This window comes from Mesoplodon densirostris, chromosome 12 (assembly GCF_025265405.1).
Source record: "Mesoplodon densirostris isolate mMesDen1 chromosome 12, mMesDen1 primary haplotype, whole genome shotgun sequence".
Classification (NCBI taxonomy): domain Eukaryota; kingdom Metazoa; phylum Chordata; class Mammalia; order Artiodactyla; family Ziphiidae; genus Mesoplodon; species Mesoplodon densirostris.
The window spans coordinates 27093626-27118933 of record NC_082672.1 but is presented as its reverse complement, the minus strand read 5'-3'; the positions used below and the strand labels follow the sequence as shown (position 1 = coordinate 27118933).

Here is a 25308-nt window from a genome sequence, read left to right as displayed (position 1 = left end):
CACTCCTGTGGTTTTGACCACCATCTTTATGCTAGAGACTCCCCACTCTACACCCTCTACAGCTCAATCTCTGCTTTTCCCCCCAAACAGCTTGGGACACACAGCTTGTGTGTTCTGCACACTGATTGCTAAATATTAAGATACAGATGTAAAAGGACAATTTTTAAAGACTAGGCTATTTTTAGGACTATTTTAAAGATTAGAGATGAATAATTAGAATGATTCTATAACATTAATGGATGGAAACAAGCAAATGAATAAAAAAATATTCTAGTTAACTCTGAATAAATGAATACAAAAATGAACTTTGAAGTTACTTTATTATAAAAATCCTTAAATGCAATGTTCCATAAAAAATATATACGTTTTTATTTACACACTCTATTAACACTATTGATTTCAATTCAATTTTAAGTACAATTTTGAAAAGCATTCATGTTTTTTCTGAAAGTATTAGAATCTAAGACTATATACATGAACTTCCAAAAACAAATACCATGCTGTGGCACACAAAGGAAAAAACCCATTTTATCTCTTGAAGTTGTTACAACTTCAAGATGTAGTGGTAGGGCATAACACCTACCATTACAGGAAGCAGGGTTATTAGAGACCGTTCACTGCTACTGTTCACAAACCTAGATGGAAAGGTTCACATGTGACAGGGGTTTTTGTTTTTTTTTTAAAGACTCTGCAGTTTTCCGACCAAAAGTGACAGTGTCAAACAGGCTCTTTACACTTTTATCTAAACCATGACACTCCATTTGATTAATGTCAAGAAGACACAATTTCTGAAATCATGATCTTTTCATGAAATCAAAGCAGGAAAACTGTTCAGGAAAAGCAGATCCTTCCAAGTTAGTGACCTTGGTTGATCTTATGAAAACTCTTTGGAATCTGCTGTAGGTCTATAACCAATCAAGGACTCTTTACCACCTTCATCTACAAGCAGATCGACTAACACATGGGGTTTGTCATAACCAAAGGAGGTGGTAGTGTTTCTCAGCGTTATGGACTCTTGTCCTTCTGTCTTTATTTCAGTTTTATTACTTGGGGGAAATTCTGAGTCACAGCAGTTGTCCGATACCACAAGGTCACTATCAGAACCATTTCTGGAGTGATACACATTTAAAGTGATGCTGCAGGTTTCAGACTGGGTACTGCTTGCATGGATAGAATTTTCTCCCTTTACTGGGGTCAGAGAGCTACCAGGGGCCAAGTCAGAAATATTTTCTTCGGTGATCACCACTTCTGTTTCACTAGAAATATCTTCTCCATGTTCTGCTTTTCCTGGATTGTCCTCAGTATGCACGCTTGAAATTGTCCCTGGGGAGAGCTGCTCATTTTCTATGGCAATTGGTTGGTAGGTGATGGGCGATATATATTTTGATTCAGATTTTGTCTCTGAAGAGGCACTTTTTACCACAGACAGCTAGGGGAAGAGAAATCAGTGATTAAAAATAATAAATTATTAAACTTAAGTGCTCATCCTCAAAAGAAAAATGGTCTAATGGTAATGGTTAACTAAATATACAACTGAATGGCATATTTAGGATAACAATGTAATAGAATCTGATAGTTGCCTTTTCTTTCTTTTTAATGGAAATATATTAAGATTAAAAACAATATTTTAGAATTTTTAGAAAGTCACTATCTCACCAACCTATGTTGCTTTTTGTGTACTACCTTCGACATGTATGCATGTTACATTTGTAATGGGAGTACAGCTACTTATTTTACGTAGTATTTCATCCTTTTCATAATTCTAATCTTCATGGGCTCAGTAATTTTACACTGATGGTTAAATAATTTCTCTAATACTAAGTATTAAGGTGTTCCAATTTTCACCATTTATAGAACATGCTGAAGTGAATATTTCTATACATCTTTTTATTTATGAAATTAAGAATTAATTCTTAAGAGAGGAATTACTAAATCTAAGAGTGTGGCATGTTTAGGATGCTACTACTCTGTACACCCACTGTATGCTTACCTTCCCCTCAGGGCTATAATTACTTTTTGCCAGCATATACCAGTTTTATTACAAGGTACTAATGGATATTCAGGTTTATTTTTCCTTCTCCAGTGGGTGTAAAATAGCATACTGCAAGGTTGGTTTGTGCTTAACTACTAGTAGTAAGAGTATTATAATTCACAGGTGAATTGTCTACTAACTGTTGACAGTTCTTAACCCTCCTACTTAAAGATAATGTTTCCATAACAAATTTAAATATGCTCTTTGCATATCACAGATATCTTGCCTGTTGTATTTGATTTAAATAGTTATCATTCTGATACTTTTAAATGTTCTTTTCATCAGACAAAGACTTTTAAATGTTAGGCATTAAAATGTCACACTTCTCCTTTAGACTCACTGTTGGGTCATCTTTCCTTCTACCCTCTAACCACCATGAAGAGTTTCTGTATTTGCAGATTTTCAAAAGCCACGCTTTCCTGACATGGAGCCTTAGCACACACTGTCCCTTAGTACCTGGGTAAACTGCTATCTGTCCCTTAAGACTGTTCAGGCATCACTGCCTCTGGAAAAGCCATGACTAAACCTACCCTGCAAAAGTAGAAGAAAAGAAGTCCTCACTGGCATGTATATAAACGTCTATCTTTGAACCTATCACACTGGACAACCACTGAATACTTATTTTTTTCCCACTAGACTTTAAGCTCTTTAGCACCGTCTCACTGTGCCTTTGCCCCATGCATAAAAAAGCATAGTGCATAGTAAAAAATACGTGGCTTCGGATGTGTGGAAGACTGAGCTATTTATGATAGGTGACATGCTGCCGAACATCATTCTACTTTAAAAAACAAATTTTAAGAATTATCGAAAATTTCAAATTAACATTTTAGTGTACATTTGACCCTTGAGCAGTACAAGGGTTAAGGGCACTGAGCGCCTCTGGAGTCAAAAAATCCCCACATGACTTTTGACTCTCCAAAAACTTAACTACTAATAGACTGCTGTTGGCCAGAAGCCTTACTGATAACATAAATGGTCAATTCACAGATATTCTGCATATTATATTTATATTTACATCTATTTTATACATTCATAACATACCTAACTTTTTCTTAATTTTTTCAGTATTTCTCGACTATGTGGTTTGTCTGAGAGTTTTTTCAAATTCTCACAAATCTCAGAAAAAATTTCCAGCATATTCATTGAAAAAAATTCAAGTATAAGTGGACCCACACAGCTCAAATCTGTGTTGTTCAAGGGCCAACTGTATATAATTAAAGAAAAAACATTTAAATATATTACCAAGGATTTGGGTAACATGATGTTTTCTCTCTTAAATGGATTCATCTTCTTAACGAAACAACATACAGCTACCAGGGTAAGTACTAGAAAGAGTAGTAAAGCAGCAACAATTGGAATCCAAACAGGATCTAAGAAAAGGGAACAGTCACAAATTAGAATTACAATGGAACACTGCTATATCCAACAAATAGTTATAAAGTCTTAGTGCTATTCTTTAACAGATTTACATATCAGGTAATTAGTATGGTCAGAGTTTTAAAGAACACTGACACAGAAGTCAGGAGAAATGAGTAAAAAATTATGTACCTGTCCTAGATATCAACATGATTCTTCCCAGCTTTGAGATTCTAAACTTTCTGTGACTACACTGTCATGACATGATGTGGCTAAAATAACGTTTTCATAACAATTTCTGTACAGCCTCAAATACAGAGTGTTTCTAGAGTTACACTTTTCTCTCAGTTGAAGAGGCAAAAGAAAAAAATTTTAAATATATCTCTTTAGAAATAAATTCTGGCAATGTCTCTAACTCTTAAAATAATTTAGTCCCACCCTTCTGAATTCTTAAATTGTTATTTATTTAAACATTACAAAAACTTATAAAAATACACAGATGTGTACACACACAGGAAAGTTGAACAGGAATAAAGTTCCCCTGAATGAAAACTAGATACAACGAATAATATAAAATTGGGAATATCTGTTTCAGAGCACAAACATCTATAATCACGGTTGTATATTATTCTCTAATGCGGCTTTTTATTTTCACAGCACAATCTTCAATATTTTTTTTTCCATAGTCCTCTCTTCCAAATTAACAGTACTCAGGACTTCCCTGGCGGTCCAGTGGTTACGACTCCGCACTTCCACTGCAGAGGGGTGAGGCGTGGGTTCGATCCCTGGTCGGGGAACTAAGATCCCATATGCCGTGTGGTACGGCCAAAAAAAACCAACAACCAAACAAATCCAAAAACAAACAAACAAACAAAACAAACAAATTAACAGTACTCTACATATTGTGGTGGTGTTTGCTTTCCTTCATAGCATTTTATTACCTTTAATTTCTATTCTAATAATGACTCTGGAAGTTACTCAAATAAACGCCTCTATCACACCTGTTACAGGAGGTGAAAAAAATTATTACAATAGGAAAAGATAAAATAACCCCATAAGAAACACTGGCATGTTGCTTAGAAGCACTGAGCAGGCAGGTAGGGAATGCTGCTTATGAGCCACGATGGTGCCATCATGTGGACACAATAAAAGCCCAGTTTGTAACTCAGGATTTTTTTTTTTTTAAATAAATCTAGGGCATTTGCATTATTTCAAATTTATGCATTAATTAGGATTTTCTTACTCCAAATAGTATAACACAAACTGATATTAAATGCACTGCATTATTTTAAGTCACCTATTTGAAACCCTCATATAATGGCCTAAAAGTTTTTAGTATTAATTTTAGGTGTTTGGTCTGATTCTTCAGCCTAGATTTCCATTCTTCAAAAAGAAATTTGTACTGTGTTATTTTTTGTACACTTTTTTTAACCTAGAAAATATGTTCTAAAAACATCTGAACAATCAAAAAAAATTATATATACACCCAAAGACAATCACCAAAGCATGATTTATCATAGAGAAAAATCTACAAGTAATCAAAAGTCCCAAAATTGAGGAACATTAAATAAATATGATCTTCATAATAAAATGTTCTAGAGATATTAAAAATAATATTAATAAAGTATGTAAAATAACATAGAAAAATATTTATAGCATATGCTTAGAGCAGTATACAAAGTTACATATACTACATAATATGATCAAGGCTACATAGCAAAAGAAAAAACAGGATGGAAAAAAAAACCACCAAACTGTGAGCAACTGAGTGTTTGTAATTTAGAACTACAGATAATTTTGTTTCCTTCTGGCTTTTTATATTTTATAAATTATCTATAATGAACATTTAAATTTCATACCATGAAAAAGAGTCTAAATTTTTGTTAGGTACCTGCCAAATGAGAATGCCAGTTCTGAAGTTCTATCATATGTATCCCCCTCACACACACAAGAAATAATAAAATAAAAATAATGATTTTAAAATGTGTTATAAAATTGACCTACAATCCAGCATTTAAACCAATCTATATTTATTTTTGGATGTTAATTTCCAGTGCTTGTCCAGTTCACATATCACACAGTTTTAGTCAATGAACATTGCGGCTTTTAGTTTTTAAACTTACTGTCCCCATAAAGAACATTTTAAAGGATATATAACATCTTGTTATATTGGAGTAATAAACTAACTTATGTCATTATGCATGATCCTGCAATGAAGACATTTATGCACATGGTTTTATGTTTTTGTTATATTTTTTCTTTCCTGGGCCAAAAGGTCATCACATGGCTTTCTCAATTGGTTGCTTTGTATCTCTTAATGCCTGAAAAATGGCCTTACTTTTAATTTTGAACTTCTCTGAAGAATGGAACTACTGAGTATTTTTTTTTTTTTTCTTTTTGCGGTATGTGGGCCTCTCACTGTTGTGGCCTCTCCCGTTGCGGAGCACAGGCTCCGGATGCGCAGGCCCAGCGGCCATGGCTCACGGGCCCAGCCGCTCCGCGGCATATGGGATCCTCCCAGACCGGGGCACGAACCCGTATCCCCTGCATCGGCAGGCGGACTCTTAACCACTGCGCCACCAGGGAGGCCCACTACTATTTTTTAAAAGAGCAGGGACTTATTGAAATTACAAATTGCCTCTTTTTACATTACCCTCTTTTAGTGATCACTCCCTACATTTAGGGGAAAATGGCAAGAACTTACCTTCTGTGCTGTTATTATCAAAAACGGTAATACAGAGTTCTTCCGACTTCTCAGTTGTAACAGCCCACATTTCTGAGACTCCTTCTGCTGAAACGCAGTACTCAGAATTCAGCGAGGACACAGGAATACTTAAGACGCACTGAGTCTCATTACAATCATCTTCTTTCTTTATGTACATTTTATTTGTGGTCTGGAAAGAGGAAAAAAAAACAATGAAAACGCATGACTCCTTTTAATTTGGAAAGAAAAAATCATTCAATATGATGAATGTTGGGAGCATGTCTCAAAATAGTGTTGATATCAAACAATAAGTCAGTTTGTTACTTCAACATGGCATGGTGCTCTATATCCATTAAAATGTTCTTTATAGAGATAATACATTTAAAAATTAAAATAGAGATTATGAATTTAAAACTCAAATAGCAGTAGTGTTCACTCTTAGTTGTCAAACCAACAAATGTTCATTAGTCCTATTCCTCTAGTGCTAGAAACGTAGCTGGTGAGAGAGAAAAGCATCTCATGGTGAGAATAACACAGGCACGATGCAAAGGCTGTAGGATCTCTTGGCAGTGACACACAGAAGGGATTGAAGCAATCTCTGGGAGTTGATCATTCATTCAAGCAGCCACAGTGCACGGATCAGTGTGCTGGGGCCTGAGAACACAAAGGTAGGGCAGTGGTGCCTGACCTCAAATAACTTATGATAGAGTGTGGAAGAGAGATAAGAAAGAAATGTAAGAGAGTAACAAGTACTCCAAGAGGAACACTCTATGGAACAAGGAATAACCACCATGGAAGAGGAAACAGTCCACCTTGTCAGAAAAGATTTCGAAGGAGAGATGATATGCCAGCTGAATACTGAAGAATGAGTAGAAATTTTCCGAAGTAGAAAAGGTGGAGGAGGGCATTCTGTGAAAGAGCAGTGTGCCTGCAGGCAACTAAGAACAGTAAGCAGTTCACCAAAGCACAAATGAAAATGAAGTTGGAAGGATTGGGGAGACAGGTAGCTGGAAATGATGCAAGAGGCCAAATCATGAAGGCCTTGCAGGCCATGCCATGGAAGATGATTTAGAAATTATTTTGCAGCTGATGGAGATTTGTTAAAGAGTTTTAAGCAGTGAAGTAATATGGTCAGATCTGCACTTTAGAAAGATGACTCAGCTAGCAACCAAAGTGATGTTTTAAAACCTAAATCAGATGTCATTTTTCTGCTTAAATCTTGCCAGAGGCACAATGTCTCACTGAGAATAAGAGTCAAATCCCTCCGAAGCCCTTGGAGAAGTGGCCCCCAGTAAACTCTCTGACCTCATCTGCCCCCACGCTCTAGCCAGCCTCGCTGCTCCCTTCACATGCCTGGGTGCTATTGCCAGGCTCTGCCTGATACACTCTTCCCACATACATCCACAGAGTTCACCTCCTAACCTCCTCCAGCCCTGGCTCCGGTTCACACTTCCCAGTGAGGCCTGGCCACCCTGCTGAAAATCACTACTGCCCAGCCCTCTTCTCTGCTTTGTTGTTCTCCACAGTACTTATCACTGGAGTTTTTTTGTCTGTACTGTTCACTGCTATCTCCTGGTGCCTAGAAGGCACCGGGCATGTGCTTAACAAATATTGTTAAATAAAGGAATGGCAGTGCTGTGGAGAATGGATGGAACAGAAAAAGTCTAGTCAAAGTGTGGTAGAATGTAATCATATCACACAGTAGTACTGTTGGTGTTTTCTTTCAAAAACAAACATTCCAATTAGAGCTTCATATTATTTCACATCACTACATAACTACCAATGAGGAAGAAAAGATTAAAATTATCCTCATCTTACCAGTGGAGAAATGGAAAAACACAGGTTAATATCCTAGATTAGGACCATGCTGTTAAAAGAGGCAAAGAAAAACTTAAAATGTTTCCACATGGCCAGTGTTAAAGATTAACGCCAGTACTGATTCCCTTCAGCAGCATTCATATATTTCTTTTTTCTTAGTAAAACTTATGATCCATGAGTCTTGCCTGAATATTCATGAACATTCCACTTTCATTACACCACATATAGAAACAACTTATGCTAGAAACAGAAAAATTTCCATTTTGAGAAAGATGAAATAGAAACATACCTCATTTCCATTTATTCTCACAAACACATTGTACGTGAATGTATAACAAGTATTTTCATCATCATATATGGCTTCTGGTTCGTTTCCATTTACAGTAATTAAAGGGTGAAATATATCAACAATGATTTGGTCTTCCTTCTTTGTGATATCCAGTTTAGGTGGTCCAATTTTCCCTGAGGGGACAAAAAAAGAAGTAGAATGTGTACCAGCCTTGGAACTTCACAGTGTATTATGTATCACTACCAAAACTCGATCAGCCTACACTTTTTGTTCTTGCTGTTCTAAAGCAAGACCACATTTAAATCATTCCACAGATATCTAGAAGATACTTTAACTGTGCTTAGTGAATCTTGGTAAAAAGCCTTGACATAATAGAAGCTCTATGAAGTTATTTTTCCTTTATCTTGCTTCTGTGGGTTAAAAAACATTAAACAGGGCCTCCCTGGTGGCGCAGTGGTTAAGAGTCCGCCTGCCGATGCAGGGGATACGGGTTCGTGCCCCGGTCTGGGAGGATCCCATATGCCGCGGAACGGCTGGGCCCGTGAGCCATGGCCGCTGGGCCTGCGCATCCGGAGCCTGTGCTCCGCAACGGGAGAGGCCACAACAGTGAGAGGCCCGCATACAGCAAAAAGAAAAAATAAATAAATAAATAAAAATAATAATAAAAAAATAAAAAACATTAAACAGAAAACAGAAAATGTTCTCCAAAAATCGTTTCAGAAAAGGCATTTTAGTTATCTTTGAATCCTCACTGAAACTCTTTGTATTTCCAATGCCCATGGATATCTGGAATGAAGGCCCTATAAAAGTTTGCTAAATACATTGAATTTTTATTATGAAAATCAGAACTAGATATTCACTGATTCCACAAATATTTATTATATGTCTTTGATGTCTGGAACCTTGTAGGTGAACCATTTATCTATTTTTCACGTATTTATTGCACACCTACTGAGCACCAGGCAGGTCTGTTTTTACTCACCAATGTATCCTCAGGAACTAGCATACTTTCTGGCACATAGTATGCCCTTGATAAATCTGTGTGGGAAAAATCTGACATAGATGGTATAATTGTCAGGTGACAAAAGCATGGACTCTGGGGAACAAAACTACTTCAAGGGCAAGTAGAGGAGGGGCCTGTAGAAGAGAAAAAGTAGGCACGATCCAAAAAGAAGCAGAACCAAGGTGGGGGCTGAAGCTGAACTAGGATGAAGGCGATTATGGAACTCTAAAATTTTTAATGTATTAAATTGGTATTAAAATTCCCAAAGGCCTTGAGGAGTTAAGGTAGAGGGGAAGACGGAGAGCAGCTCTCACAGTCCTCAGTGAATGTGACTAAGGGAGCAGTGACAGAGGACAGAGAGAGGAAGGGGTGCAGAGTCCAGACCCACACTTGCATGGGGTGGAAGCGTCACAGCTTAGAAGGCGCAAAGTGAGGGGAGCCTCTTAGCCCTATTTTGTGGGGCTTGGGAGGAGAGAAGACAGGAACTCCCTAAATTCCTCCAAATGTTTCTGGGGCATTCTGATAATTTTTAGCAACTGCTTATAAAAGCAAATCTATACAGAAGACATGCATAAGATTAAAATTTAGACACGTATACATTCCACTCACCTTCTTTGCATAAGATAAATTCTCTTGACTGTGCATAGACTGATTCCTCTTGTCCAAGCCTAGCTTTAACTCTAGCCCAGAGAGGACTTGATGGATCATCAATTATGGAAAAGATATTACAAGAATGATGGGAGGTATTGCAGGCATCAGTCCATTGCCCGTCCCTAAAATGAAGAAGAACAAAGAAACACAAAGGTAATTTTTATTGTTAATACATAAACTTGAACCATCTCTGTCTGTGCTTTGCTTTTCATTCATAGCATGGAGCTGGTAGTAAGAGTTTAATAAGAATAAGATGGAGAAGCTGGACAAAGTAGGAAACCTTTGGTTAGAAGGTCTACAGTAAATTCATTTACAATAAAGAGGCTCAAGTCAAAATAAGACCTGTACCAACCACATTCCACATGTAATTTTTAAAAATCTGTTCTTTAAACAAATCGATTTCATTGAGTCATTACTTAATTACAGAATCCAACATATTACAATCACTCCTAACACTTGTCAAAAAACTTTTGGAAATTTTTCTTTCTATTCAACAGTGCATACACTATAGGAAGTAAGAGGACTTCACTGTTTTTTGTTTGTTTGTTTGTTTGCGGTACGCGGGCCTCTCACTGCTGTGGCCTCTCCCGTTGCGGAGCACAGGCTCCGGATGCGCAGGCTCAGCGGCCATGGCTCATGGGCCCAGTCGCTCCGTGGCATGTGGGATCTTCCCGGACCGGGGCACGAACCCGTGTCCCCTGCATCGGCAGGCAGACTCTCAACCACTGCGCCACCAGGGAAGCCCCGACGTCACTGTTTTTAATATGAACTCTAACCTCTATTTGTCATGCCTTAAAGTGTCAGAAGTTAGTGATACTCCTCTACCTCAATTTTGACAGGAAGAACTAAATGGCAGGAATTCTGAAAAGAACTAATTCGCATCCTTATTACTTCTGGAAGTCTATAAGCAGTTCAGGAAGTTTGGTCACATGGGAAGGAACAATGATGGAAGGAAACAGTCATGAAACGTGCAAGGACCTAGGCAAAAACAGAATGAAAAAGATAAAAGAGTGACACTCACCTATAGGTCATCACCTGTACGGTAAACACAGGGCTCCGTGGCATAATTGGGTAATCCCAAAACAGAACAGTATTCAAGTTATAGGCCTCAATTGTAAGATTGGTTGGTGTCGGCACTGTAAGATGGATGGATGTAAGAAACTAACATTAACATTAGAAAACCTCAATATAAGAAGCCAAATTAGGGCCTCCCTGGTGGCGCAAGTGGTTGAGAGTCCGCCTGCCGATGCAGGGGATGCGGGTTCGTGCCCCGGTCTGGGAGGATCCCATGTGCCGCGGAGCGGCTGGGCCCGTGAGCCATGGCCGCTGAGCCTGCGCGTCCGGAGCCTGCGCGTCCGGAGCCTGTGCTCCGCAACGGGGGAGGCCACAGCAGTGAGAGGCCCGCATACCGCAAAAAAAAAAAAAAAAAAAAAAAAAAGAAGCCAAATTAGCCAAATATGTACTTGAAGAAAAGAATTCACCAGAACAGATAATAAATTTATTTAAATTAAGGTATTTCTAAAAATTAATTTTATTAAAAAATGTATAGAAGTGTTTGAATTCATTTTAAATTACTGAAACAACAGTGTAATGCAAGGGGAGCACAAATATAGTATGAGCAATAAATTCCTAGAATGCTTGAGGAGTTTTTATAAATAACGGCACTGTCTGGTGCAATAATAATCCTCAATTCATTTAATCACTAGAATTTTCTATATTTGATACCACAGACTGTATTCAATGTCTAGAGAAGAACTGGCTACAAGAGGGATGGTCAATTTCACTCTAAAATACTACCTGGGCTCTCAACCCTCCACCTAGTACTATTACACACTTTTACTACCTTTTCTCTAGCACAGGAATAGATGCCTAACGATTGCCTGATGGAGCCATCAAGCATTCCAGTTTCATCAACATTTTGCTCTCTGAGGTGTGCAGGGCTTTTTTCAAAACATACCCTATATTTCTTCCTGCTTTTGCTCTTTTAAACCGATTTAGAAAATGTTTGTTGATAAGACATGAAAGTGTCACACAAGAGAATAGGCAGAAGTTTTAACATCTTATAATCTAACACTACCATGACCATAATCTAGTTACTAAAAGCAGCTATTTTTTCCCCTGCTCAGTGTAAAAGGTTATTGTCCACCACCCCTTAAAAAACTGAACACACACACATCTCCTCCCTTCCTCTCTCTCTCCCTCTTTCTTTCCCTCCTTTCCTTCCCTTCTTCATGAATGAACATGAAGGTATAGACAGAGTTAGCAATATGACCCGAAATTTAAGCTTATTCAATCCTATCTATCTGGAAAACTCCACTGAACATGATGTGCTTATACAACTAAAATAAATAAATGAATAGCAATGTGGTCAGGTGCAGTGGCTTCCAAACATAACTTATCATCCTAAAAAATTCAAAGAGAGCCAAAAGTTTATACTTTTTTAAAGTATCCCAGATGATAATGATGATCACTTATGTTTATACCTAGTAGACTGCTCTAATAAGAAAAATATTCCCTGGGTTGGCTAATTAAGAAATCTGGGTTCTTTCCTTGCTATACTACTAAAGAGTTACTTCAGAATTCCTCACCTGTCAAGTGAGGTGTTAATTTCACACACATAGGATATTTGCTTACTGTTGAAGAAAACACCTACTATATATTTTCCCAAAATAAAAATTCCAATATTTGGACCCAAACTGGTACATTGTCTTAAGTTACAACGATTTAGCACCTGTATTATCGTTTCAAAGCAGAACATGGATCAAGAGTTATATGGACTAAAGGACAATTAGATTCTACTGCCATTTTTTCCCTTTTTTCTGATTATTTTTTCCTTTACATCAGTGGTTTTCCACAAGGGGTGATTTTGTCCCCCATGGACATCTGGCACTGTTGGAGACATTTTTGGTTCTCCTAACTGGGTGTTAGTGGTGGGGTGCTACTAGCATCTAAAGGATAGAGACTAGGGATGCTGCTGATATCTGATAATGCACAGGATAGCTTTCCACATTTTGGCAGTCCAAAATGCCATCAGTGCCAAACACTGAGAAACCCTGCTTTATTACAGTTTTAGGAAACTTTTTTATTTAGGAGGAAAAACTAATTTAAAAACAGAATGCAATAAGAAATCACCTCACACCAGTCAGAATGGCCATCATCAAAAAAATCTACAAACAATAAATGCTGGAGAGGGTGTGGAGAAAAGGGAACCCTCTTGCACTGTTGGTGGGAATGTAAATGGGTGCAGCCACTGTGGAGAACAGTAAGAAGATTCCTCAAAAAACTAAAAATAGAGCTACCATATGACCCAACAATTCCACTCCTCGGTATATATCTGAAGAAAACGAAAACACTAACTTGAAAAGATGCATGCACCCCAATGTTCATAGCATCGTTATTTACAAGAGCCAAGATATGGAAGTAACTCATGTGCCCATCAGTGGATAAATGGATAAAGAAGATATGGTGTATATATACACAATGGAATACTACTCAGTCATAAAAAGAACGAATAAAATTTTGCCATTTGCAACAACATGGATGGACCTAGACGGTATTATACTTAGTGAAATGAGTCAGAGAAAGACAAATACTGTATGTTATCACTTATATGTGCAATCTAAAAACAAATGGCAGACTATAACAAAACAGAAACAGGCTCATAGATATAGAGAACAAACCAGTGATTACCAGTGGGGGGGGGAGGGGCAAGATAGGAGTAGTGAATTAAGAGGCATAAACTATGTCTAAAATAAATAAGCTACAAAAATATACTGTACAACACAAGGAATATAGCCAATATTCTATAATAACTTTAAATGGAGTATAATCTATAAAAATACTGAATCGGGCTTCCCTGGTGGCACAGTGGTTGGGAGTCCGCCTGGCAATGCAGGGGACATGGGTTTGAGCCCTGGTCCGGGAAGATCCCATATGCCGTGGAGCAACTGGGCCCATGCACCACAGCTGCTGAGCCTGCGCTCTGGAGCCCATGAGCCGCGGCTGCTGAAGCCCGCGTGCCTAGAGCCCGTGATCCCCAACAAGAGAAGCCACAGCAACGAGAGGCCCACGTATAACAACGGAGAGTGGCCCCTGCTCGCCTCAACTAGAGAAAGCCCATGCACAACAATGAAGACCCAACGCAGCCAAAAATAAATAAATAAAATAAATTTATTAAAAAAAATACTGCATCACTCTGTTATACACTTGAAGCTAATATAATACTGTAAATTATACTTCAATAAAAAATAAATTAAATGAAACAGAATTTTTTTGATAAACCAGTACATTTTATGTTTCCTGCTCAGCGAATAGCTTTGGTTACTGTTGAAATGTCTAACTTCCATATGACTCACCAAAGCAGCAAAACAATTTGTGCCTAAAGGTTGAGATTATGAAGTTGGAAGAATGTCTCAGATTCAAGTACTCAGTAAGTACAACATGCCCTTTGATCTGCAGCCAGTGGTCAGATATCTACCATTTTTCTACTTACTCTTTCTTTCTGGAATACTGCTGATGGCTGCTGGTACTTATCATCTTTGGTTCTCTAAGCAATTTCCTTGCAGGTGAGTCAGGAAGCACTGGTCTTGCCAGATTTAGCCCTGGTTTTGGTGGAGTTCCCATGGCCATACACAGCAGGGTAGACTAAGCCCTCCTTAACAGGGTTCCTTTTTCTATGGTGTGTTCGCACCTCAACTTCAGAAACAACCATCTCAAACAGCTTACATTCTATGGTTGAGGAGGAAATTAAGGCACCCCCCTCCAGGTTCAATTCAACATTGATATCCAATAATAATCACACATACAAATATAATTTTGCAACTAGATAAGAAAGAGAGGTACCTGATGTTAAGCAAACTCATAATGAATCAGAACTTCCCTCAGAAGCCATTTCTTAATTTTAGCATCTTTTGCTTCTCTCGTGGCTGAGAATTTACAAACCATCAGGTCCTGGTTTCTTTTTGTTTAACAGTCCTTCCCTTGATTATTCTCTCTAATCTTATATTTTACAAGAAACAAGAAGAAACCACATGGCACCTTCAATCTGCTTGGAAACCTCCTTCACTCGGCCACTGGGCTCACCAGGCACATTTCCTACTTTCCGTGCTACTGAAGGTGATGGTGTTGCTAAGCTTCCTGCCACTGTGTAACAAGGATCCTCCTTCTCATTTCCAGTGAAGTTCTTCACTTCCTTTTAAGCCCCCTTTAAAAAAATTATTCCCAATAGGAATGACATTTTAACTGTATGTACTCAATCTGAGATTAATTTCTGCATTTGAGGAAAAGGCATATAGAAATCAATCTGTATTCTAGAATATCAAATAAAGTGCATTTAAATTTAAGAGGTTACTGAATCATACATTATAAAATACAAACAGCAATAGACTTGTGCTACATTAGATCAGTTTTTCGTGTGAGTCAGGTAATACTTCCCATAATTTACGAAAAAGCTTCACATGGTTAGACTAGGATAAGGACTTAAACCATAGCTTCCAAAGCAATCAAGACAGGTGGTAGGAGAAGAGGTTTCAATGGAACCAGCAAACAGAAATTACTACTAGATTATAGGAGAAACTTTTGAATATTGACACCAAAGGATGTAACCTGTGGTTTTAACGCTACCAGAAGAGAAACCATGCGGTTATTAGACATCTACCTTTGTCATCTTTGCTAAAATCTCATCATAAATCGACATGAGTAACTCGTTTTCTTAAGTTTCAGAATTTTATAACCTAAAGTTTACATGGCTACATATTCAGATAAATAACTGAGGCTTACAGCAAACTTCTATTCATAAAAAATTTACCCTATGTCAATAAAAATATATGTAGAAATATCAAGAGAGTGTGGAGTTAAAGGAAAGATCCCACTAGAGTATTTCATGAAGTAGAATAATCTTGCAGATTACCCTATCTCTTAAAAATGCTGACAGTTTTCTGTAACACGTGTTGTTTTTGGAAATGGGTTCAGAGTTATTTGGAGCATTATATCTGCATCCTACTCAGAGTAAACTTTAGCTCTTTTAAGATCTGCTTCCCAGAACTCCTCTAGGAACTAGCAGCTGAGGATTAAACAAAACCAAACAAAGGAGAGAAGAATCACTTTTCATAACATTCTAAGTACAATGCAGACAAAAAGGAGAGTTCTGGTTACAACTAACTGTTTCCTGGTGATAAATATGAAAAAAGACCAAGGCAGAGAACAGAAAAGACGTATGAAGATCAGCAAGTGGTGAAGCAGTGCCGCTAGATGCGGCAATGGAGATGTCACGGAAGCCCCCACACCAGCAGCCAGAACAGCTCTGTAATAATTACTGGGGAAGGCAGCAGAAGGGGAAGCAAACAGCTACAGACATCTCCAGGTTTCCTCTGCATGGACGGTGACAGAAGCATGGGCTGCCTCCTGTGCTCCATCCCACAACCACCAAAAGCATCTGTGCCTCTACTGGAAGAGGCACAGCCTCAGTAGTTCACCGATTTTTACATAATAGCCTTCGAAGACTAAATAAAAGATGCGTACATCTAAGGACAAACAGAGCTCTGTACTCTGTAGACACCATGTGACTATCTGCTCACCAACCTCTCTATGCGAAGGACAAACTGAGAAGCATAAAGACGTAAGGATACACGGGCCAGTAATTAAATCGTTTTGGAGGATTCTAGGTCATCTGACACTACAACTCAAAAACAAACGCTCCAAATTAAAGCATCCAGACCCCTTACTGAATTAACAACTCTCAGAGAAAAGAGCTAACAACTTCCTCTGTTAAAGATGAGGGGCTGGGCTTCCCTGGTGGCGCAAGTGGTTGAGAATCCGCCTGCCGATGCAGGGGGCACGGGCTCGTGCCCCGGTCCAGGAGGATCCCACATGCCGCAGAGCGGCTGGGCCCGTGAGCCATGGCCGCTGGGCCTGCGCGTCCGGAGCCTGTGCTCCGCAACGGGAGAGGCCACAACAGTGAGAGGCCCGCGTACCGCAAAAAAAAAAAAAAAAGATGAGGGGCCATGGAGTGTTTCACAAAGGTCCCTTCTTACACTGCAAAATGAGAAATGGCATGAGAAATCCAGGCAGAAAAAGTGAAAAACTTCAAATCCGGACTTTGGCATCTTTTTCAGATATATTTATGATTATGATCTATCTACTGAATGGTTTTATAGTGCTGATAAAATAACTTTTTCTTAATGCTTTCCAACTTTTTCTCTTAGCAAGTAGCAGCGTCCTCTAGATTTAAGATGAATAAAGACATTTAAGAATTCTTGCACATGGTGTTTCAAGCATTCATAAAAGTTTTAAAACTGAAACAGATCAGTATTTTGGGGCTTTGAAATGAATCATATCTATCACTTTGTGAAACTAATGGAAAAACGGTCCTTTTCCTACTTCCTTCTGTTATTTCCTTGTACCTTCAGAAAAAGAGTACCAGAACTAAGGGTTCAAGTGAGGACATCTAAAATATTTCAGGACTATTTCACCTTCCATATGATAGCTCCTTAGCCGGGTCAAGACCCCCTGCAGTCTTCTCTTCCTCCTGTCTGTCTTCACGTTTTACCACTCACTCTCTCTTTCTTAAAATGTGGGCCCAGAAGTAATGTACCTGATGTGAATGAAATACTTTTCCTCCTTTTTTTTTTTTTTTAAAGAGATGGGCATATCAAAGAGTGGCTTACACTGAACCCGTAATCAACTAAAATCCCCCCAGATCTTTCACTCAAGTCACCAAGTTAGGGCTTATCCAAAAAACTTCTCCCCAGCCACTTTTCTGATCTGAAATGCAGGGTTCTATTATTGTTCCTGTTTATTCAATTTCATCTAGTTGGGTTGCTTGGCATGCCAATAAATTCTAATTGAACCAGATCCACCTAGTCCCTGAGAGAAGTCATTTCTCAAGACTAATTCCCTTTTGGACTAATTCATTCTAAGTTGAGAAATAGTTTAGGAACTGAAAAAACTAAAGAGGACTTTTCAGTCTTTGAAGAACAGGAAATAGGTGGAAGGAGTCAGCTGCTGAGCTGACTTTAAATTTCTCATATTGATCTGGATGAGTTTGTTTTTTTAAAAGCTGACACAATTTCTCATTCATAACTAAAACAATTTAATATTTAAAAATATATTTGTGAAAATAATGATGCACATAATTGAATGATAGTCACCAACATATATTAAACATTTACTACATGACAAGCTATGAGCTCAACTTTGTTACGCATTATCTCAGTTAAGCACCAAAACCATCCTAGGAGGGAGGTAATATTTACCAAAAAGAGAAAAAAGGCTTAGAGAAGCTACTTAAAGACTTGACAATGTGTAAAGTTTTGTTGGTTTTAATTAACAAAAGCTGCTTAAGCATCATTTCTATGATAGTTTAATAAAAGATGGGGAAAATAAGCTCCATATATAAATAGGAACTGGAGATCATTGTTTTCTGATGACATCACAAGCATTTGCTTCAAGTAATTTTGCCTGATTTCTCACACCATCACAATCACATGATGGCACTGCAAAATCTGAACAATGTATTAAATCATTTATTTAGAATGGACATGATTGAAATGGATATCTATTGAATAGTATTGGGATAATCTAAAATACACTCCCTTAATAAGAAAATTAAAGGAAACTCATTCCTTCTTGTCAGGAACTCATTTAATTCTGGTTCATCTTTCATTCTGATTCTTTGTCCAATTAAAATGGAACCACAAATTATCCATTTAGCTTATACAACAATTGTGCTGTTGCTGCCAAATTGTATAAGACAGCTCTTTAAAGGGGTTACTTTTCTCTTCAATTCTTTAGGGTTTCTTTTATATAGAAGCAAAAGGTGGATCTTTCAAAAATCCATACAAATCATGAATCAGAATAAAATGAAAAAACTATTATTAATACCTTCTTCAATAAATATAATTGAAATGCACTGATTTAAGAATTTTGAGTCTCTGAAAAACATACAGATTCCAAAGAAAATAATGAAAAATTTCAACACACCCAGAGCATTACCTAAAGTTAGAGAATGAAGAGTTGATAAGCAAGTGCAGAAGGCGAGTTAAGAGCCCCACCACTGTGCTAAAGCAGTATGCTCTTCAGGTAATACCCAGAGTGGAAGAACAAACTGGAAGAAGGTAGCTGACACCTGTGTTTATAAAATGCTGGAGTACAGAAGCCACAGAAGATCTTCCTGTTGGGGGAAGGCAGGCAATCTTACTCCCAGGGCCGGCTTCAAGGACATATGAATTGTGTAGTCACTACAGGCCCCATGCTCAGGAGGGCTCTGTACTCAGAAGGAAGGGCCGTGCACTTGGTTTAATGCTCTGCCCTAGCCAGGAACTTCAGTCACCCTCTTCCTCTCTTCCCACATCCAGCGAATCACCAAGTTATGCTGAGTCTGTCTTCTAATTTCTTCTTCTCCATTTAAACTGCCTCTTCCCATGGTCTCCTCCCAGACTTAAGCAGCAGTCTCCTAAGTGACCTCCCTCCTTTGAGTCTACCCCCAAACTATTTTGTAAGATGAATGGTCTTTCTAAATGGCCTATCTGATCCTTCATGAAATCATTTATCTCCTTAAAATAACCCCATGGCTGCCCACTGACTTGAGCAAGGGAGAGTGAGCTATTATTTTGCTGGCTCAGCACCTGTACTTCTTTCAGGAACATTATTGCTCTTCCTCTGGGAAGTCTCCTACTGCCACCACCTGTAACAATATCCTTCCCATCCTCGCTGGCGTCTGATTCAAGATAGGCAAATCAGAGCCTTCTTCCAGGATTTGGTTATGGTGGAGGAAGCTGCAAGATGTCAAAACCCAAAAGCTGTCAACATCCATGATTCCTGCCAAGTCGAGAAGACTGCCAACACTGAGTCAGTAGTAAGAAATGGAGGGTCTGGGCGCTTTTGAGTTCCAGGTTCAACTTCCTGAGGCCCAGCTGGCATCTGTACCTTTCTGTTTAACTCTCACTTGGATTCTCTGAGCCAATAAATTCCTCTTTTTGTCTATGTGAGCCAAAGCTGTGTTTCTGTCCTTTGCTGTTACACATGACAAGGCACTTCATTAATTGGTTCCGACCTCTCCACATATCCTTTCTCCCCTTATATCCTCACGCACGTACTGTACAATAAAATACATAAATTATTCCACTAGTTCAACCTGCTGTTTCACAGCCCTTCCTCTGCACACACAAGTCTCTCTGCACCTCCAGTTCCAACTCTGGGGTCATCTTCTTTGTGAAGTCTTTCCTGATTCCCCTGCTCAGAGGCAGACGCCCATATCTTGCTTTCCCGTAACCTATGTGTAAGTTCAAGCTCTTATCACAAAGGACTGCAACTGCCCTTGTGGATGACTAACGCCCTAGGTAATGGCAGAGTGCAGAGTTAAGAACTTGGACTCTGGAACCCAACTGCCAAGCTCCCCAGTGAATAGCAGCAACTTGGTTAGACCTCTCTGTGCCTCAGTTTCTCATCCATATTTGGAGATACAACAGCACCTACTTTATAGGACCTCTGGGAAATGGTGTGCTAAGAACTTAAAACAGCGCCTGATAACTGTTAGCTATAAAATCACGATCCTTGAAGGGAGAAACTAAATAACTCCCATTTTTGTATTCCCAACACCTGGCACAATTTCTTTTCCAAGGAATGACTTATTTGTTTGCTTTAGTTCTAAACGGCAAGCCAAAGGAGAGCTGGATATGAATGGAGCACATCTAACAAGTGTCACTGAGGAAGTCGTAACAGAGGTGCAGACCCAGAGTTTGCCAAGGGTAAAGGAGGCTGGGTCTCCCTGACCCCTTCCAGACAGCTGCTAACTGCCTGCACAGAGGAGACACTCAAGACTGTCCGATTTTCTGAAAATCTACGTTTATCCCTTTTGCAGAAAAACTACTGATTTCACTGGAGCTCTTAATTATCATTATACCTAGCTTTAGAAAAAACATGTTCTCATCATGTTTCCTGGGAAACATCAAAAAGCAGGCGGAGATAAAAACGAGGAACTAGGCTATGCGAAGAGACCTACTGTCTGACAAATGGGCTCGTGAGCGCCCACACTGGACCACTTCTAGACTTACACGTAAGAGACGGTTACTGCCTTTTCATAATTCTCAGCTGGCGAAAGAACTTCTAAGGATTCGGGGCCTACTTACGAATATTTAAGTCATGAGCTGTGGCCATAGTGTACAACTGCTGACCAGGGAACTCAGTTATTTAAAAATTAATTAAGAGAACGTGTTTTGTTGTTTTGCTAACCACGGAAGGGGCCAGAGAAAGGGAAGGGAAGGCTGCAAACCGCGGAAACCCTGCGTCGCCTTCCCGGCGGCCGCCCCCTTAGGACCCGAAGCCACCGGGCGTTGAGGACAAATGCGGACACGGCTCCTCAGAGCGGGGGAGGGTTCCTGGTCGGTGGGGTTCCCTCCCTCCCCTCCCGTCCCCACCCGGTCGCGGCGCTGCCGCGAGCGACAATACCCGAGGACAGCTTCTGATCCGCGGCGCCCATCTCAGCCCAGCTTCCGGCCTGCACGATAAGGACGAGGAAAAGGAAGAGAGCCATGCTGCTCCGGACCGACTGGGGTGCTGCCCAGAACTGCGGGAGGCCCCCGGCGCGGCCGTCGGGCCTAAGCCTGGCGTCATTTCCTCCACCGCAGGCCATCCCGCCAGCGGGAGGCGGAGCGTGGACGGGAAAGTGGGGCGCGGACAGCAAAGCCGCAACCAGGACTGGGACGCCAGCCTGGACGGGAGGCGGGGCCAGAGTGAGAGAGGCGGGGCCGGGGCGGGAGAGGCGGGGCCGGGGCGGGAGAGGCGGGGCCGGGGCGCGGAGGCGGGCGCGGAGGCAGGTCTGCGCGTGGTAGTTAGGACGCGCTGGGTGGCGGAGGTGCGCGGGGTGGCGGAGGTGCCCGGGGAAGCGGGGCCTGGGAGGGGAGGAGGACTACAATGGGAAGGCCGCCCCTGTGGAAGCTCGGCGTTAGGGGCACAACAGTCTGTGGTCGCGACCTTGGCTCGCAGGTTTGTGAGTAACTTGGGTCCAAAGGTCATGTTCTTTCAGGTTTGCACGACCTTCCGTGATGCATCTTCCTCTTTTTGCAGTGTTCTGGACTTGCAAAACTTTGCCCTAGGCCACAACCCAGCCACAATGCTTACTTTATCTTATATAAGACTTCGGCATCAATGCGTCTGGGAACTTAGATTTTAGGGCAGAAAGAGCCCTTACATGCCTTCTCTAATCCCTGCATTTGTAGCTGAGGAATCCGAAGCTTCGCGGGTGAAATGGTTTGTGCAAACTTGCATAGCCCAAAATAGAATTGGCTCGGCCATGAACTACTTTGTTCTTGGAGGAAAAATAGCTTGCATTACCTTTTAAGCAATTAAATATCAAATAGCGATTTATTAAGCAGCCTCTCATCATGAGATCTTTCCTCTCTGACCACATCTCCTATTACTCTGCATCACCTCACCTATTCTACTCGAGGCGCATTGGCCTCTGCCCTTACTAGAACACTCCAGGCTTGTGCTCAGATGTGCACATGGCTAACTACCACACCTGCTTCAAGTCTCTGCTTATCATGGCCTTCTGCAAAAATTTGAAATTGCAGCCCATCTTCCCGTCCTCTTTACACTGCCCTACTGTTTATTTCGTGGCACTTACCTTCCCTCACACTCTGTGATATGCATATTGATTTTATTTTTCTCCCCCTTCTAGAATGTAAGCTTTGTAGGGCTGAAATCTTTGGCACTCATTTAGTATTTGTTGGATGAAAGAAGGCATGATTACACTAGCATTAAGTAAAAATTTTAGAGAAAAACCTTATGAAGATGCTGTACAAACTAGAGGATTTTTTATATTAATTTATTTATATGAATAAACATTTATTTATATGAATAAATATTAATTTTACTTATATGAATAAATCCCTTAGCTCAGTATTTCTGAAAATCAATGTGAACCACCTGGGTTCTTGTTAAAATGCAGTTTGGATTTAGTTGTTCCGATTCAGGTTGGTCCTTGAGAGTGCATTTGTAACAAAATACACAAAGAGTGCCAATGCCACTGGCTCTAAGGCCACACTTTGCATAGTAAGGCTTTAACTCAACTAGACTAAGTTTTGGGAAATATTTTGTTTCATGTATTTGTGATGTCCACTGTCTTAGTCTGTTTGGGTTGCTATAACAAAATACCACAAACTCAATAGCTTATAGACAACGGAATTGTATTTCTCATGGTCTGTAGACTACAAGTCCAAGATCAGAGTGCCAGCATGGTCGGGTGAGGGCTACTCTTCTGGCTAGCAAGCTTCTAGTTGTTTCCTGGCATGACAGAAGAAGGAAGGATCTCTCTTTTATAAAGCACTAATCCCATTCATGAAGGCTCCACCCTCATGATTCAAGCACCTCTCAAAGTCCACACCACCTAATATCATCACCTTTGGGAGTTAGAATTTCAACATATGAATTTTGGAGGCATGCAAACATTCAGATCATAGCACTCACTATATAAAAGTCACCTTCTAATCATTGCAAGGATACAAGGATAAGTAAGAAATGATCGTTGCTGTTTAGGAGTTTATGGAGGATAACATTCAAATCAATTGAACATAATATTCAGTTTGGTTCAGTAAATATCTTCGTAGCAGACATCACAGGTTGGGTTACCCACGAAGTAGACTCTTGGGGGAGATTGATGTGCGAGACATGCTCTTGTATGCTCTTGGGATCGATGCCTGTGAAAGGGAGGTGGAGGGAACAGGACTGAGCAGGAGAAGATGATCTATAATGCCATCCTAACAAAGGCTTCAGCTGACCCCTTGGAGCCAGGATGGCCTTCTAGAGGTATCTTTGAATTGGCACGAGTGGCTTTACCTTCAACTCCCAGCATTGATTAATCACTGGATACGAACCACACAGAGAGGGGACATGATTTGGGGTTGCCTGTTTCTTTAAGTAAGGCATTCTCCAAAGAGTACTGGCAGCCTAGGGTGTCTGCCAGTAGCACTCCCAGCAGCAGGGCGAGGATGGAGCTAAGTCTCCTAGTCCTGGGCAGAGCTTCACAATCAGCATCCATTGGCGGCACTGTGCTAGTCACTTGGAGACTAAAGATATTTATTAATTCACTAAATATTATTGAGTGCCACTGTGTGTATCCAACACTGCTACACACTGAGGTGTAGACCAGACATGGCCCCTGCCCTAATGGAGCTTACAGTCTACTGAGAGATTAAGCAGGTGTTAATCAAGCTATTATAAGTACTGAACTTATAACTATTATCAAGGAGAGTCATGGATTTACAGGAGCATAAACAGGAACTTAGTCTAAGCAGGAACTTAGTCTAAGTTTTAAGGCAATTCTTTCTTTAGGTGGTTACAATTATGTTAGGACCTGAAGGATAAAAGAGGATTAGCCTGAATAAAGCTGGGGGAAGGGAGAATCACAGAGAGGTAAGAGGAAGATCAGTAAAATAATTTTAAAATCCAATAAATAAATCTTATATAATCACACAGAAGGCGAATGAACAGTGCCAGTTCCCTTGGTAAACATCTAATGCCTAATGGCCAGAGAATATCCAAGTATACGTTGGTCCCCTCTATATCCTCTGTTGAGTTTTTAAAACCAAAAAAAAACCAGTGTGGGCTATGGGGTGGGTAAATCCAGGGCCAAGTGTAAAGAGAAGTGCTGCTCAGGAGCAAAGCTGCATTTTGTAGGCCACGTTCAACATGGCCTAGAGGAAGTTAAATAAAGGCCAAATAAAATAATTTAAGAAATTAAAACTATGTTGTAATAAGAACAGAGACTGGGTGTACAGCAGAAACTACACTTTTGGCTCCTGGCACTGTGCATTTCCTTCCCTTTTTCTCCAGAGCAGAAATGTCTGCCGCTTTCCCTGTAAAGAAAACAGATTGAAAAGTTTGTGGTTAAAGCATTTATTTTTTCTTTTTAAAATAAATTTATTTATTTTTTGTTTTTATTTTTGGCTGTGTTGGGTCTTTGTTGCTGTGCGCGGGCTTTCTCTAGTTGCGGCGAGTGGGGGCTACTCTTCGTCGCGGTGCGCGGGCTTCTTGTAGCAGTGGCTTCTCGTTGCGGAGCACGGGCTCTAGGCACGTGAGCTTCAGTAGTTGTGGCACGCGGGCTCAGTAGTTGTTGCACGCAAGCTCTAGAGCACAGGCTCAGTAGTTGTGGCGCATGGGCTTAGTTGCTTCGCAGCATGTGGGATCTTCCCGGGCCAGGGCTCGAAACTGTGTCCCCCCGCATTGGCAGGCGGATTCTTAACCACTGCACCACCCTGTGACTAGGGAAGCCCCTGTGGCTAAAGCATTTAGTTCTGAATTCTGATTGTTCTATAAATTAAAGCCGATACTCCCCTACCTTCTCACACTCTACCCTTGCCTCCACACTGCCCCTTACTTAACTATGTTTTACCCATTATGTATCCACAAACACATAAGCACTGAAATTGTGGTGGTTATTACAAAGAGAAGAACAGGAT

The 25308-nt window shown here is 40.1% G+C and overlaps 1 protein-coding gene across 1 annotated transcript; it reads right to left on the bottom strand.

Moving 5' to 3' along the window:
* Positions 1-343: 343 nt before the first annotated feature.
* Positions 344-21527, bottom strand: IFNGR1 (interferon gamma receptor 1). The gene is made up of 7 exons (XM_060114726.1): positions 21299-21527; positions 10875-10989; positions 9812-9975; positions 8200-8372; positions 6093-6282; positions 3275-3402; positions 344-1429 (listed from the first exon to the last, which is right to left on the bottom strand). Exons 1-7 carry the CDS (start codon positions 21480-21482, stop codon positions 875-877), a joined length of 1509 nt encoding a protein of 502 aa, XP_059970709.1. The 5' UTR covers positions 21483-21527; the 3' UTR covers positions 344-874.
* Between the last annotated feature and the right edge of the window lie 3781 nt (positions 21528-25308).